This window comes from Atractosteus spatula, chromosome 11, assembly GCF_055471065.1.
Source record: "Atractosteus spatula isolate fAtrSpa1 chromosome 11, fAtrSpa1.hap1, whole genome shotgun sequence".
NCBI classification, from domain to species: domain Eukaryota; kingdom Metazoa; phylum Chordata; class Actinopteri; order Semionotiformes; family Lepisosteidae; genus Atractosteus; species Atractosteus spatula.
In genome coordinates, this window is record NC_142716.1 from 27,151,452 (window position 1) to 27,168,704 (window position 17,253).

A 17,253-nucleotide genomic window follows, 5' to 3' on the forward strand; every position below is an offset into this window, starting at 1 on the left:
TTTTAACTGTTTTTCGATCTACTGTATTGCTTTGAGATGCCACTTTTAAAGGTGATATGTAAAATAAAGTTTTTTATTATTGTTATAGAGAAACATGATCAGATTTTCCCTGGTTCAGAAAAAAAGATCTAAAGTGCTACACCTAACATTCTTAATTCGATGTATTTAAAGCAGTGAACTACTGTAGGTGTAACATAACATTCAGAAATACAATCGAGAATAGTTTTGTGGTGTTTGTTTAGATGAAACGTTCCTAAAACGTATAACGTAACAAAATTAAAGACGATTAAAATCTGTAATCTTTCCACTTGTACCGTATGTCATCGGAAAGTTTCTGCTTTGTGTAAGGATAGTAATCTTAAGTGGTGAGAAAGCTGTGCTCAATGTATTTAAGGGACTTAAAAGTAAAAGGAGATGCTTCATATTGCTTGACTAATTTTAAAAACTACAGATGCAGCCATTCAAAGTGCGCGTTACAGACACGTACCGCAGGTGGCGTCGCTCAGTGTGACGCAAGATGACGCGTGGCACCGCAGTACGTGATTGGTTGACCAACAGGGGCACTCGTGGTCCGTTGGTCTGTTGTAGAAAGACTTACAGTAAACGTCTTTGCTGTGCCCGTTGTAGATATTGAATTTTACCACTGAAGGGAAATCTTAGTAGCTGAGCATAAAAAGAATAGGAGCATACTGTAACGCGTGTGAAGGCCATAAACGATATTAATTTTGGAACATAAACATACAGTATATAGCTGGTCTTGGTACTTTAAAGAAAAAAATACACACCAGTATTCCATTTCTCCCTAAACATTTTAAGCTTTGAAGTCTTTAACTAACGTGATACCGGAGTCAACAAGCATACTTTTAGAATTTGCTTAAAAGGGAATATAATATGGAATCACGTATCTAAAGAATTTAATAACGGTATTCGTGTGCTGCGACAGGGCTGTGTAGGGCTGTTTCGCCTGCCTGTTCATGCGAGCTGTCTTGTAGCCGACTGGTCTAGGTGCGTGACTACCAGCTGGCAGGTTGTGTGTTCGAATCCAGCTGGTGCTGGACATTTCTTTTAACAAACATTTCTTCAAAAAAATAGAATAGCGATATTATGGACAATCAATTGACTTTTATATTTCAAAATATCGCAACATGATCGATATTTGCGATATTTTGAACATATCTTCCCTTCTGACAGCGGTTCCTACTTCTATTGTGTGTGTGTGTGCAACAGAGTAAATTTTTATAGAGAAATGGAGGCTGGACAGTATGCGTTACAATATAAACATTTATATTGATTTAAATCGTGTTCTGATTTAAATCGCAAACGCGTGTTTAATTATATGTGTTTTTTAATCATAATCAGGCTAATGCAACATAAATTGATACAGTATCTTTGTCTTCTAAGTATCTTAATAAACTTTCAGCATAGCTTTCTACCCGTCAAGATTTATATTTCTTGGGATTTTGGGATCAAACGTGGAAGGATTAGATTATAATCGTTTTTATTTGTCAAATACGTGATTGTATTTCTGAATGTTATGTGACACCTACAGTAGTTCACTGCTTTAAATACATCGAATTAAGAAAGTTATGTGTAGCACTTTAGATCTTTTTTCTGAACCAGGGAAAATCTGATCATGTTTCTCTATAACAATAATAAAAAACTTTATTTTACATATCGCCTTTAAAAGTGGCATCTCAAAGCAATACAGTAGATCGAAAAACAGTTAAAAGGGACCAAATTAAATACCAGACAATCGCAAACGCGTTTTCAATAAAATTATTTTATTCATTCAGCAGTTTGTGAGAGGGACATCCAGCAGGGAGAGACACACACACCAGTTTTCATTGACAAAATTGTTTTTTTTTCAATTCCTCTTGTCTAACAGGAATGTTTTGTTTGTGGACAGACTGTTAGACAAGAGGAAAAGACCGCCTCCTCCTACGAAGCATTAATCGCGTATCTAAGGAAACTTTGCAGTATACCTTTGTTCATGCACATCATTATACAGTACAGTATCTCAATTTGTATTTCGATAAAAAAAATCGTTTGCCCAGCCACTACTGTTGTTATTGTTTTTATCCTGTAAAGCGTTTCCTTTTTCTGCGTTTTCCATTTCCTTTTTCTGATCACTCGCTTTCTGGATACACATCTCACCTGTCCTGTTCTTTGTTTTCCTGGTTTGCTGATTATGCCTGCTGCGGTCCACTCCTACCCTCACACCTAAAGAATACTATTTTAAATTTCTTGGCGCAGTTCATTAACCCTTGTATGTGCTGTCCGCGCCGAAAATGCAATTAAAAAAAAGTCAAAAAACGCACTCAAAATACAATTTATAGCTTAATAAGATACACTCCACAGGCAAAATTAAAGACAAAATTAAAGACGATTAAAATCTGTAATCTTTCCACTTGTACTGTGAGTCATCGGACAGTTTCTGCTTTGTGTAAGGATGGTGAGAAAGCTGTGCTCAATGTATTTAAGGGACTTAAAAGTTAAAGGAGATGCTTCATATTGCTTGACTAATTTTAAAAACCAAGTTATAAATGCAGACGCTCCCTCGGTGCCGCGCCGGGTGTAAATATCAAAGTATACATTCCCAACAAGAATTGTACCCATCTGTCATGCAAATAAAACACCTTGAATTGAATTGAATTGAGGGAGAGAGGGGGGTAGTGTTCTGATTTAAATCGCAAACGCGTGTTTAATTATGTGTGTTTTTTAATCATAATCAGGCTAATGCATTTCTACATTTTCTGTATGAACCAGCTTAGAGGTTCATACAGAAAGACAGCTTGTGTTTAAATTGAGTGTAAGGTAATTTATGCTTCTAAAGTCATGGTCAGCATTTATTATTGTACTGTGCTGTAAACTTTTTCTGTGTCTAGTCACATTATTTTATAGCGTTTTTATTGCGTTATTAAATCCGGTGGCGCTGTGTGTTAGTTTCCTGACTCCCATTATTTAAACTGCGACACTGATCATTCATCTCTAAATAAACTTTATTTTATATAGCGTTTTAAGCGAATAGGTAATTAGATTGCTCATAAACCTAATCGCTTTTTCTACATAAACACAGCGTGATTGCTCTCTGAAAATGCTTTTCCTTTATTTTTAAAGTAGGCTCAGATTTCAACTATAGATCGTATTATTATAAACTTTCTTGGAAAAATGTATTTTATGTAAACCATGTTTGCTATTAATTCATTTAGGGCTAAAATACGTTCATTGTCTTCCAATCGAGTCGAGTTGACATTGGAAGCCTGCCACACCCGGACTGTTAAACCAACGCATTAGCACGTCAAAGCCCGTATTGGTATTGAGCCAGTATTGTCTTTAGTATTCCCCCCCTCTCCCCTCAATTCAATTCAATTCAAGGTGTTTTATTTGCATGACAGATGGGTACAAGCAGTGTTGGGTATGTATATTGTAACGCTTACGGCAGACAGGCACTGTGTAAGAGCCGGCGCACCAGAGCAGCGCACCGAGGGAGCGTCTGCATTTATAACTTAGTTTTTAAAATTAGTCAAGCAATATGAAGCATCTCCTTTTACATTTAAGTCCCTTAAATACATTGAGCACAGCTTTCTCACCACTTAAGATTGCTTTTGATACCATCCTTACACAAAGCAGAAGGGAGATCTTAGTGCCTGAGCATAAAAAGAATAGGAGCATACTGCAACGCGTGTGAAGTCCATAAACGATATTAATTTTGGAACTTAAACATACAGTATATGGCTGGTCTCGGTACTTTAAAGAAAACATACACACCAGTTTTCCATTTCTCCCTAAACATTTTAAGCATCGAAGTCTTTAACTAACGCGATACCGGAGTCAACAAGCATACTTTTAGAATTTGATTAAAAGGGAATATAATATGGAATCGCGTATCTCAAGAAATTAATAACGATATAATTATATTCATGTTGCAAAAGAACTGCAACGGACATAAAAACTCCCTTGCTTTTAACAGAGCGTTCCATAATTTCTAACTACGAAAATGCCAGGTGAAAGGATTTGTAAACATATTTTGTTAAAGCGAGTCAGTTTTTTCCGCAACACATAAAAGACATTTTTCCAAGAAAGTTTAGCCTTTGTCACTAATGAAACCACTAAATAAAGACATAAATATAGAAATCTTAAGATTTGTTCTATTTAATGTTGGTAGCAGGATGAACTGTCAGAGTGTATATTTTGTCGCAGAGTTGCTGCAAGATGTTAACAGTGAAAAGGTATTTAGAAATGAGTTATTTCAAGATGAAAATTTTCAGAATAATTGGAAATCTAGCAGGATAGAGAAAGCACAGAAAACTGGCAGTTAGATTGATCAGATTAGTATGAAAAGTCATTTAGCAAAGGGAATGAGAAGAGTGACAAACTAGTATACTTTAGATCTTTTTAAATCTGATCATGTTTCCCTATAACAATAATAAAAAACTTTATTTGATATATCACCATTAAAGGTGGCATCTCAAAGCAATACAGTAGATGTAAAAACAGATAAAAGGACCACAGATTACAAAGTAAATGCATATAAGAAAGACAAGCAGTTAGAGGTGCTACCAAAATTAGAAAATGAAGCAGATACAGACACTAAGTCTTCTGAAAAGAAAGGTTCTGAGGTTAGATTTAAACTGGCCCTGGTGTGTGTGTGTTTGTGTCTGTCTGTCCTGTGATGGACTGGCGCTATGTCCAGGGTGTATTCTGCCTTGTGTCCGTCGCTTACTGGGATAGGCTCCAAATCCTCTGTACTGGATAAAGAGATTAGAAATGGATGGAAGTAAAGGCACTGTGTGGATGGAACTATACACAGTGTTAGAAACCCACTATGAAATGGCAGCATCTCACTGAGAATAAAACATTTTATAGGGCTGGCTTAAGGAAACAGCCTTTCCACCTCTCTTGCACATCAGTATCCATACCTAGTTATTTAAACAAATTGCCTCTAATTATAAACATCTTAATATGCTGGCTCTGTGGATCCACATCAGCTATGTTTGCCCATTCCTTCAATTCATGTGCATCCAACACACAGTTCAAAGCTAGAAACTACACAAAATCTAAAATATGAGCTCTACTTGCCACTTACAATACCAACAGTACCAGCTAACTTTAGTAGTGACATTTTCATGGATCTTTTTAACAATAAAATTTACAACATCAGACTTCAGACACAATTAAACAGGCCTCAAAAAAGTCTGGTACAAACATTTTCAGCATGGAATAAACCTTTACTTTAATGGTATAAACCTTAAATGGATTCATATTCTCAATAAGATTTGGTGCTCAGTAACATGACTTAGAAAATGACAGAAGACATACGTATCATGCTTATCCTTCTATTTTTCATAATCGTAAACTCCTTAAGGCAGTTACATTTTCTCTGTTCTGACCTGGAGTTACAGAGAAATTTAAATTCTAATAAGAGATTTGTAATGAGGAAAGTCATACCAATCACTCATACCAGGATTTGCAATTACAATACAAATACTTTCTTTCTGTATGTGTTTATTTTGCAGTTTGAGTCTATGGCATTCCTTTGGGGGTCTATACTCCAAGGCATGACTTTTTTATGGGAACATGACATTTTTTTAAAGTCTTTTAATGCAAGCTTCATATAAACCCTTAGCAGTGGTTACTGTCTGGAGCAGGTACTTGAATGGCACAGATTCATTGAAATGATTCAATTTCTTTTGAAAATATTTGGGATAATACATATTCCAGAAATCACAGCCGTTGAATTATCCAGAAATTAATTTCTCTCAGGGTGTATTTAACCCCTCATGGATGGCATTGTATGAAATGAGTTTGTAGTTCCCCATTTGCCTCTATTATGAGATGCTGTGGACACTATTTTATACATTTTAGGAGTGTCCATAGGAAGGTATGTTCTAGAAAGAGTGAACTTCTGTTTTGCCATTATTTTTAATAGGGGCGTTACATGTTTACACTTGGTGCTCCTACTAGAGGAGAGGATATGATTAATCTAGGCTTATCACAGAAACTGAAACACATCTGGTTGGTGAGTCTACTGTGGGTAAAATGTTACTGGTACCGCATGTTGTAAAGCTCGGTATTTTCTCTCTTGGCCTGACTTTTTTTAATGTCTGAGTGTTAGAATCCATGTTGTTGCTGGTAAGGGAATGGTAGGTGCTGTGATTGACACAGTCAAAGCCTTGTACAGAGATACCATTGTAGCTGTTTGACAGTATTTTAGATGCCCTTAGTTAAAAGCATGGGAGGAAGTACTGCCAAGGGAAGGGGGGGGAGCAAGGATTTTTTCTTTGAGTTTGTGAGGTTATTTTTTGTTATATTGTGTTTCAGAAAGCAAGAAAATAAGATTTACTGTATGATAAAAAGAGAAAGAGCTGGAGTAGATCCTCAGATCAGTTTGCTACCAGCAATCAAACAAAAAAATGGAAAGAATTGTCTCCTCCTGATTGGAACCTTTCTTACTGTCTTATTATAATTTATCAGGCTACCTTTTAATTTCCACTGAGAGAAGGAAGTCACTTGTCATGCAGCTATTTTATTCTTCATTGCACAATATGCTCTAAGTTAGCAAATGAAACATGAAATAAATCAAGAATACGATTAACATGAATGTATAAACATCCAAACTATACTTTATCACATTTAATTATTGGGTTAGCTTTTTATTGAGCCAAAATGTTATAAATGTGTGAACGTCTGTAAAATGGAAATATTTATATTTTTCTCTTTTCTGTTACCTGCCTGACAGCATTTTGTATCCCATTCTGTATATTACTGGAAAATATTAGACCCAACCTAAAGAATTCATGGGGGTAGTGGGACACAGTACTGCAAAGAGTCTCCTAAAGGGACAGAGCTATTAGTACTTATGTGTTTGAGTCTGGAGAATATAGTAAACTCTAAACATTAAGGGAATGCATGGAATCGGAAAATATAAATTGCATAGTACACAAGACTTAACTGGTTTTATTCTAGGAAAGCAGACAAGACTGAGTCATGGGACTCAGAGGATCCAAGGCTAGACTGAGTATAATAGGCTTCGGGCTTCTATTGTGACATCTACTGTAAATTACAGAAATGTTAAAAGTAAACAAAATAAAGTAACTAAAATGTGGTCTGAAATCACCCCTTTAGACACCCCTTTTACTTCACTGGTGTCAGATATGAAAGGCAATAGTCTCCCGTTCTGTCTGCTGTGTGTTGCAGCAGAGGGACTCCCTGCAGCTGAAAGGGGCAGAGTAACTTGCATGCCCTCTAGTACAGTTTACACATGCACGACTTTAAAAACTAGCAAGACAGGTTTCAATTCACATTAGCTGGCGAGCCTTGTTAAAAAAACGAATGATAATGTAACATGCCACTGTTCATGAACAAAGTTATACTGAGATTTCCTAAGATACGCGATTAAAAAATAAATAAATAAAAATTTGAATCTCCTGCGGAACACATTCCATAAGAATCAGCGGTTTTACAGTATATATCGCCTTTAAAGGTGGCTTCTCAAAACGCTTTACGGGATAAAAACAACCAGAACAGCAGCAACAACAATATTGTATTTCGTTGCATTTTGAAAACCAAGTAATAACTTAACTATACAGTACGTGCAAACGTTTTGTATGTTGCTGTCGTGAATGCCTGCGTACCCATAAGTATCTTATTTGCCTTGAGTCTGTCTACAGTATCTCTGTCCCACTACCCCCCTCTCTCCCTCAATTCAATTCAATTCAAGGTGTTTTATTTGCATGAAAGATGGGTACAATTCTTGTTGGGAATGTATACTTTGATATTTACACCCGGCGCGGCACCGAGGGAGCGTCTGCATTTATAACTTGGTTTTTAAAATTAGTCAAGCAATATTAAGCATCTCCTTTAACTTTTAAGTCCCTTAAATACATTGAGCACAGCTTTCTCACCATCCTTACACAAAGCAGAAACTGTCCGATGACTCACAGTACAAGTGGAAAGATTACAGATTTTAATCGTCTTTAATTTTGTCTTTAATTTTGCCTGTGGAGTGTATCTTATTAAGCTATAAATTGTATTTTGAGCGCGTTTTTTGACTTTTTTTTAATTGCATTTTTGGCGCGGACAGCACATACAAGGGTTAATGAACTGCGCCAAGAAATTTAAAATAGTATTCTTTAGGTGTGAGGGTAGGAGTGGACCGCAGCAGGCATAATCAGCAAACCAGGAAAACAAAGAACAGGACAGGTGAGATGTGTATCCAGAAAGCGAGTGATCAGAAAAAAGAAATGGAAAACGCAGAAAAAGGAAACGCTTTACAGGATAAAAACAATAACAACAGTAGTGGCTGGGCAAACGATTTTTTTTATCGAAATACAAATTGAGATACTGTACTGTATAATGATGTGCATGAACAAAGGTATACTGCAATTTTCCTTAGATACGCGATTAATGCTTCGTAGGAGGAGGCGGTCTTTTCCTCTTGTCTAACAGTCTGTCCACAAACAAAACATTCCTGTTAGACAAGAGGAATTGAAAAAAAACAATTTTGTCAATGAAAACCGGTGGGTGTGTCTCCCCTGCTGGATGTCCCTCTCACAAACTGCTGAATGAATAAAATAATTTTATTGAAAACGCGTTTGCGATTGTCTGGTATTTAATTTGGTCCCTTTTAACTGTTTTTCGATCTACTGTATTGCTTTGAGATGCCACTTTTAAAGGCGATATGTAAAATAAAGTTTTTTATTATTGTTATAGAGAAACATGATCAGATTTTCCCTGGTTCAGAAAAAAGATCTAAAGTGCTACACATAACTTTCTTAATTCGATGTATTTAAAGCAGTGAACTACTGTAGGTGTCACATAACATTCAGAAATACAATCACGTATTTGACAAATAAAAACGATTATAATCTAATCCTTCCACGTTTGATCCCAAAATCCCAAGAAATATAAATCTAAACGGGTAGAAAGCTATGCTGAAAGTTTATTAAGATACTTAGAAGACAAAGATACTGTATCAATTTATGTTGCATTAGCCTGATTATGATTAAAAAACACATATAATTAAACACGCGTTTGCGATTTAAATCAGAACACGATTTAAATCAATATAAATGTTTATATTGTAACGCATACTGTCCAGCCTCCATTTCTCTATAAAAATTTACTCTGTTGCACACACACACACAATAGAAGCAGGAACCGCTGTCAGAAGGGAAGATATGTTCAAAATATCGCAAATATCGATCATGTTGCGATATATTGAAATATAAAAGTCAATTGATTGTCCATAATATCGCTATTCTATTTTTTCGAAGAAATGTTTGTTAAAAGAAAAGTCCAGCACCAGCTGGATTTGAACACACAACCTGCCAGCTGGTAGTCACGCACCTAGACCAGTCGGCTACAAGACAGCTTGCATGAATAGGCAGGCGAAACAGCCCTACACAGCCCTGTCGCAGCACACGAATACCGTTATTAAATTCTTTAGATACGCAATTCCATATTATATTAGCAGAAAAGCTTAAAACTACCACTTTTTCACACGCTATTTCACATGCTAGTTAAATACTTCGATGCTTAAAATCGTTAGGGAGAAATGGAATACTGGTGTGTATTTTTCCTTTAAAGTGCCGATTCCTGGAATCTGACTGGCTGACACCCCTCTGAAGTGGTTCCATAAAATCTGGTATACGGAAAAGAAAGCGTTGATAAATACAAGTGTCTTTTAATACACTCTTTGCTGTGCTGTTGAGGATCCTTGTGATATTTTAAGCTCTAGTTGAATGATAGGTGTCGCATTTTAAATCATTTTCGTAGTTAGAAATTATGAAACGCCCTGTTAAAAGCAAGGAAGTTTTTATGCCCGTTGAAGTAAAACAAAATGCCTGACAAAGTATGGCTTGGACAGATTCCAAGCGCTTGTACAAATGTGCTAAAGAAATTATACTTTGAGTATACAGCTTGTCCAAAGTCATCCATTATTAATACTATTAGTAATATCTTCAGTAAAGGCTTTGATGCATAAATATTTCTGATAAAGGTAGGTTGTGTACTTTTGTCCAACTGAGCAATCTTGCTTTCATAAAATATACCAACATTTTAATGACTGATGATTAACATGCTGTAATACACAGTTCAAAATTAAAGGCTCGAAAGCTGTACATGAGAGTTAAGCTCCCCCTGGCGGTTTTACAAGGCGACGCCGGATAGTTAACCACGTGACACCACGTTAACTGCGTCATACCGCGTGATACTGCGACACGCCCACCGGGGTATGCCGCGAAATACCTCACTCATTTTGAATGGCTGCATCTGTAAGTTATAAATGCAGACGCTCCCTCGGTACCGCGCCGGGTGTAAATATTAAAATATACATTCGTCCCGGTCACAGGCCGAAGAGCGCCCGGCTGGGGTGCGCGGGGAAGAGCAGGACACTAGTGAAAGGCGGGGTTTAGGAAGGCGTACAGTCTGGGCAGGTATAGATTACACTTTTCTAAAACGTATTTGAAAAATAAAAACGATTACAATCTAATCCTTCCACGTTTGATCCCAAAATCCCAAGAAATATAAATCTAAACGGGTAGAAAGCTATGCTGAAAGTTTATTAAGATACCTAGAAGACAGAGATACTGTATCAATTTATGTTGCATTAGCCTGATTATGATTAAAAAAACACATATAATTAAACACGCGTTTGCGATTTAAATCAAAACACGATTTAAATCAATATAAATGTTTATATTGTATCGCATACTGTCCAGCCTCCATTTCTCTATAAAAATTTACTCTATTACACACACACACACACAATAGAAGCAGGAAGCAGAAGCAGGGACCGTTGTCAGAAGGGAAGAAGGTGACTATTCATTGTTATCAAAAATGACTTAGAATCGATCATGTTGTGATATTTTGAAATATAAAAGTCAATTGATTGTCCATAATATCGCTATTCTATTTTTTCGAAGAAATGTTTGTTAAGAGAAAAGTCCAGCACCAGCTGGATTTGAACACACAACCCGTGAGTTGGTAAGCGGGCACGTAGACCAGTAGGCTACAAGGGAAGTCACATGAAGAGAGAGGCGAAACAGCCCTACACAGCCCTGTCGCAGTACACGAATATAATCATATCGTTATTAAATTCTTTAGATACGCGATTCCATATTATATTAGCAGAAAAGCTTAAAACTACCACTTTTTCACACGCTATTTCACATGCTAGTTAAATACTTTGATGCTTGAAATGTTTAGGGAGAAATGGAATACCGGTGTGTATTTTTCCTTTAAAGTACCGATTCCTGGAATCTGACTGGCTGACACCCTTCTGAAGTGGTTCCATAAAATCTGGTATACGGAAAAGAAAGCATTGATAAAAAAAGCCTGGATTCTCATGTATCTCATACAAGTATCTTTTAATACAGTCTTTGCTGTGCTCTTGAGGATCCTTGTGATATTTTGAGCTCTAGTTGAATGATAAGTGTCGCATTTTAAATCATTTTCGTAGTTAGAAATTATGAAACGCCCTGTTAAAAGCAAGGGAGTTTTTATGCCCGTTGAAGTAAAACAAAATGCCTGACAAAGTATGGCTTGGGCAGATTCCAAGCGCTTGTACAAATGTGCTAAAGAAATTATACTTTGAGTATACAGCTTGTCCAAAGTCATTCATTATTAATACTATTAGTAATATCTTCGGTAAAGGCTTTGATGCATAAATATTTCTGATAAAGGTAGGTTGTGTACTTTTGTCCAACTGAGCAATCTTGCTTTCATAAAATATACCAACATTTTAATGACTGATGATTAACATGCTGTAATACACAGTTCAAAATTAAAAGCTCAAATGCTGTACATGAGAGGTTAAGCTCCCCCTGGCGGTTTTACAAGGTGATGCTGGATAGTTTCCGGCATGACGTCAAATGACGTCGATTAACCGCGTGATACCGCGTGATACCGCGACACGCCCACCGGGGTATGCCGTGAAATACCCCACCCATTTTGAATGGCTGCATCTGTACAAGACAGAAGGACACAGAAAATGGGGGGGGGAAAAAACATCACAGACAGCACAACAAACAATATAATTGTATCTGTAATACTTGCTGGGTTTGCTTGCTTATTCCTATGATTAAAGCCAAGTGCAATGTTTGCTACATATGCAGGATGTGAATTGTTCATTTTATATATATCTAAAATAAAATATTTTAAAATTTACACTATTTCAGGGTAGAACATTTACATGTGTGATTCTGCAGATTTTGTCCAAATCATTGATTCAGTAGAAAACATTTATTTGATGATTTACTGTGTATGGTCAAGACATGATGGAACGTCCGAAGTATATACTGTGTCTGAAGAATACCAACACAAGCTTTCTGTGTTTTCTGGTTTTAAAACTTGAATCATAAAGCTTTAAAGTATATATTTCCATCTTGTTTTTGTTCATTATTTTTTTTCCCATTTACATTTCTTTGACTGAGGCATCACATAAGCTAAGAACAAATCTGTTGCCATCAGAGCTTTTTCTCCTGGTGAAAATCACTGAGTTTAAAAACACTTCTGTAAGTCAATATAATACTGATGTTTATAATAAAAGATTCATCTGCTGGGTAAAACAAAACTAAAGATGCTTGTTTTGGGCTCTAGGTTTCTATTGAATTGAATTTACAGTAGCCCATTTCTAAATGAATACAGTAAATTAAATTGTTGAGATTAAGAAATAAATCTACATACTTCATGGCCAATTGTCAGTTCAAGAGAACTGAAAATAATTAATAGGATTAAGAATAGTCCTATTTTGGACTATGGTTTTCAATTCTCTTAATCTGACTTTTGATCTGAATTGATTAATTGACTTCGTCAGCTGGGAGCAGGCTTGATAATGGACTCTGTTCAAAAAGAGCAGACTTGTCCTTTAAAAACATTGAAACTGAAAAACCAGACGGATCAAAAACGATCAAATTTTGAGATTTGAATGTATCTTGTGTGACCTTTTTCAGGGATTGTGATGTTAGACAGACAGACAGGAGTGTGGCTGGTTCACAGCACCCCGGAGCTTCCAGATGTGAAAAATCATTCTACATCATTCTGGCCCTCCAGTGGGCATGAAAATGCACAGACCTTCTTCTGCGGGACTTACACATACAGCACCTTCAAGGACATAGGTAGGTGTTCACATGTACATACAGCTGTGTGAAGCTTTTCTTGAACAACTTTGATTGCTGAGCTTTAGTATGTCCATGGCATTGACATCGCAGCTGTCTATCACTTTCTGAAAGCCTTTGGTACAATTTTTCCAGATTTTAAGATTCAAGTATTGGTTATTTGCAGTTTTTGTTCTGGTTTGGTGCACCTTTTCTTTTCCTATTCTAAATTTACCTGTGGGGCAAAAACCAGTCTATTCTGTTATTTTCTGTTGGTGGTTCAATTACATATGAACGCTTAATATAACCCTGAGAATAGGTGGACACTAATAGACTTACACCTCATTGTGTATACAGATGAAAATAAATATCGAAATAGCCTTAGACTTTCTAATTGAATCTAAATGATGTGTATTGTGGCTGCTGAAAATGTATGTCAACATTTTAGAACTTGGAGGATAGTTTAACAAATGAAAATAAATAAAGGTAACTCTCCAAACTAATGGAAAAAGAAAGGGGGCATTTGACCTGGATGTATGAAAATGCCATACTTACTCTTGGTTATTTTTCATTCTTGTCTCTACAGCTGTGCAACTCCAGTATATCCATGTATACTCTTTTGACTATCACATCCCCCAAACCTTCCACAGAGACCTTCAGTGTGTGGCTCAGAGAACATGCTATCCCAGGAAAGAGCCTTGGTTTAAGCAGCTGCCCCTGACATCTTTAGCAGGGGAAACTTTCACCAGCTTTGCAAAATACTCTAGATTTAACGACGGTGAGCACCACTTCTTCCCTCTCGAATCTCAATTCCTTTTCATGAAGTTTCTGATAAATGCAAGTCGATCTGAAATTTCCCTTATGCAAATGGCACTACCACCCATACCAATGCCAGATATTGGTTTTAAGATTAAACAAAACGTATTTTTCTGTTCTACAACTTACTTCAGACATCCCCCTTCATTCGCATTTCTTTTCAAAAGCTGCTCAAACAATGTGTGAGATGGGGGGAAAACAACATTGCGAAGGCACAAAACCTGTCAGTGTTCAGAAAAAGAAAGCCAAGGCAGAGCTAGAGTCTGCAAAACAAAAAAATCAGTAAAGTCTATGGATCACGGTTTTTTCCCAACTGATCGCTTCTTTAGAAACTATTCTCCAATTCAAAATACAGAAACAGTAGTGAACAACACAGTTGCCATGATCCATATACAATCTCTGTGCTTCATTATTGCAGTTTGTTCCTGGAGAAGTGAAAATGTCACATCAGTTATTTTTCTCATTTTAGATATTTGGAATCAATAGTTTGCTGGTTAACTAATTTTTTGCATGCCTCTACATTTTAAAATCACAAATGAATTATCACAGTTCCAGACCAGTACCAGCTTGGAATAGATGACGAAATGTACTTATTCCTTCAAAATATGTGCTATAACAGCCCCACAGTGATGCTAAGTGTCGGAGTTGGCATAAGTTGTACCAATGATGTTTCTTTCACTGACAACACTACAAGGTCATAGAGGTTGCAGTTATTGGACGCGTTTGAGATCGCTTGGATATCCCAAAGTGCCCAATCTTGTTGTGTTGGTGTTGGTATTCAGTGAATTATGTATCACTGCTGAAACTCGGTCAACAGTGTCTGATTTACTCTGAACAAGCACTTATTGAGCCTCTCAGAATCTGAATTTATTTAATTTTTACAAAGTCTAACTCTATTGTATGTTGGCCGTTTCTAGCCAGCAAGACCCACTTTCTCACAAAGATTTTGTTGGAACAATATCCAGTTTATTTTTAGTCAAAGCCTTTCCCAATTGAAGATGTATTTATATAAAAAAGCAGACTTCGTTTTGGTGAAACTTTCTCAATCTGCCACCTGGCAACTGAACTTTCCTACATGGTTCTGCGGTTACACTTTAGATTTAAGGTTTCATAGCATCGCTTTCTTTCAACAGAGATTTTATGGGATGTTAGTAAAGCATTCATTTATATTCAGTAGTAATTTAGGTTTAGGATTTGTGTCTGAGGTAGTTTGTAGGTGCTTTATTAACATTCTGTAAAGCCCAATTCTTGAGCAAATTGATTAATAGAATATTTCAATCTTTTATTCATACAACAATCTAAAACAAATGTTTTTCTCTTGGTATGTTGATTTAAACACAAGAAAGGATAAAAATATAACTTGTGTAGCTTCTTTAGATACCATTTAATACCTAAGAACACGAGAGGTTACATTTGGCCCATTTAGCTAATTTCTTAGTAGTTGATTCAAGGATCTCATCCTGCTGTTTCTTGAAAGGAACCAGGACTTAAATAACATGTGCAGTTTGTTCCATTAATCTCAACTAGTTTTGAAAAGAAATTGATTAATTGATCCAAGGATCTCATTCTGCTGTTACTTTAAAGGTTATTGGAAACGGTTGTCATATTTTATTTAAATACATTTAAAAAAATGTTATGTAGAAAAGGAACAATCCAGTAAGTTTTAAACACCGCCCTTCAAAAGCAATATGTCACACTTCACACTTGATCTACTGTATATTGGTGGTGTTGATTTAAAAAAGAACGTTCTGGGTAGCAGCCAGTACAGTACAGCATTCAGAGAGGGGGGGGAGAAATACACATTCACTTGTTCTTGGGTAGAAAGTGTGCCTGGGACAGATTCTAACATGGAACCTGTGACTCTGTTCCGTTTCAGATCTCTACTCGGGTTTGCTGGTTAACTATTTAGGAGACGACTTCTTTGCCAAAAGTTGGGGGAAGCTTCATCGGCCTCTGCTGCCGAATTGCTCCGTGGTGCACAAGGTGTACAACGTGACGACGATGCAGCTGCCAGAGGCCAGGCCTTTCGGCATCATGGTGGACCACTCCAAGTGGTGTGTGACGAAGGGCGGGGGTCCGCACTGGACCTGCATCGCGGACACGAACCGAGAGATCAGTCAAACGAGAAGAGGAGGCGGGGCTGTGTGCACAAGCAGGCCTGGAGTGTGGAAGGCCTTCCTCACAGTAGTTGACACATTTGAGGACTGCCAGTAACACGTGGCTGGCAGAAATAGACGAACAAGAAAGGGCTGCTTTTCAAAAGATACTGCATAGTTTTTCCAAGTCAAAGCAAATGGTGGTAAGTAATATGTAAGAAAACTCTGCAGTAGCTCAAGTAGGTAGTGCGTCAACACGCGTAGGCTGCAAAAGAGAAGAAAAGAAACGGGAACTGACACCTGAAGAAGACTCTACAGCTGAAATATTGTTTCTTTTCTTCTCTTTTCAGCATGGAATAAACCTTTACATGTTCCTAAACTATTCAGTACTGACCTTAATAGCAAAAGTAAAATGTATTTAGAAAGGATATGTATCATGAGGAAGTCATGCATCTAAAAAAACATTTTTTGAATGAAGTACTGAATATATCGGGGGGGAATATACGTGTGTATTAGCTTTCAACACTACACTTTTCTCAAAATATTGCAAATGCAAGTGATCTCCAGTGTCTTTTAAACATAATCAATAAGTTTGTTTTCACAGCAGTATTGTAATACATTAATAGTGTAATGCTGACAACACTTTACACAGAAACCACACAATGGATGAGTAATATATATATTTTTACTAGCTAAATCAATAACACCACAGACTACGTATTGCAAAACACAAGACAACCTATGCTTTTCAGAACAGGTGGATAAGGTTAAATAAAAACAATCACCACATCTTCATATACAGTACAGTTACTACATTATTGATCAACTTGAAGCATTGGATTATATGACTGTTTACTCTGTGGAGCTGTCCACTTCGACTGGCTTTGTAATAGGCCTGTACAGTTTAAAAGAGAGAGTTTATGTTCACATTTTTATAAAGAATAAGGTTACAGTGCCGTGCTGGTGTTTCAATCTGGTAAGAATATCTTAAGTCTATTAAACCTTACAGCATTCTTTAATGATTTACTGATTTTTAAGTCAAAGGCCATACACCTACCTGAAGTTAAAAAATATCTGAGGAACTTAAACCATTATCAAGCTAGCACTTGCAAAAGCAGGCATGTCTCTAATGTTGGGTAGGATTGAGTCTCCCCTTGCAGTCTTGATTTTCTGACCTGCTCAATGCCTATGACCTCACAGTGATGTCACTCACAGTCGTGTTCTTCTCCAGTGGGTGATCTCTC

General features: G+C 36.8%; 1 protein-coding gene across 1 annotated transcript in view; it reads left to right on the forward strand.

Annotated features, from left to right (window-relative positions):
• Positions 1-16,127, forward strand: part of LOC148823762 (deoxyribonuclease-2-alpha-like) — a 39,152-nt gene extending 23,025 nt beyond the window's left edge. Inside the window, exons 6-8 of the mRNA XM_088928125.1 lie at positions 12,954-13,118; positions 13,684-13,875; positions 15,790-16,127. Coding sequence (XP_088784251.1) covers positions 12,954-13,118; positions 13,684-13,875; positions 15,790-16,127 — 695 coding nt within the window. The remainder of the gene's footprint in view (positions 1-12,953; positions 13,119-13,683; positions 13,876-15,789) is intronic.
• The last annotated feature ends 1,126 nt before the right edge of the window (positions 16,128-17,253 follow it).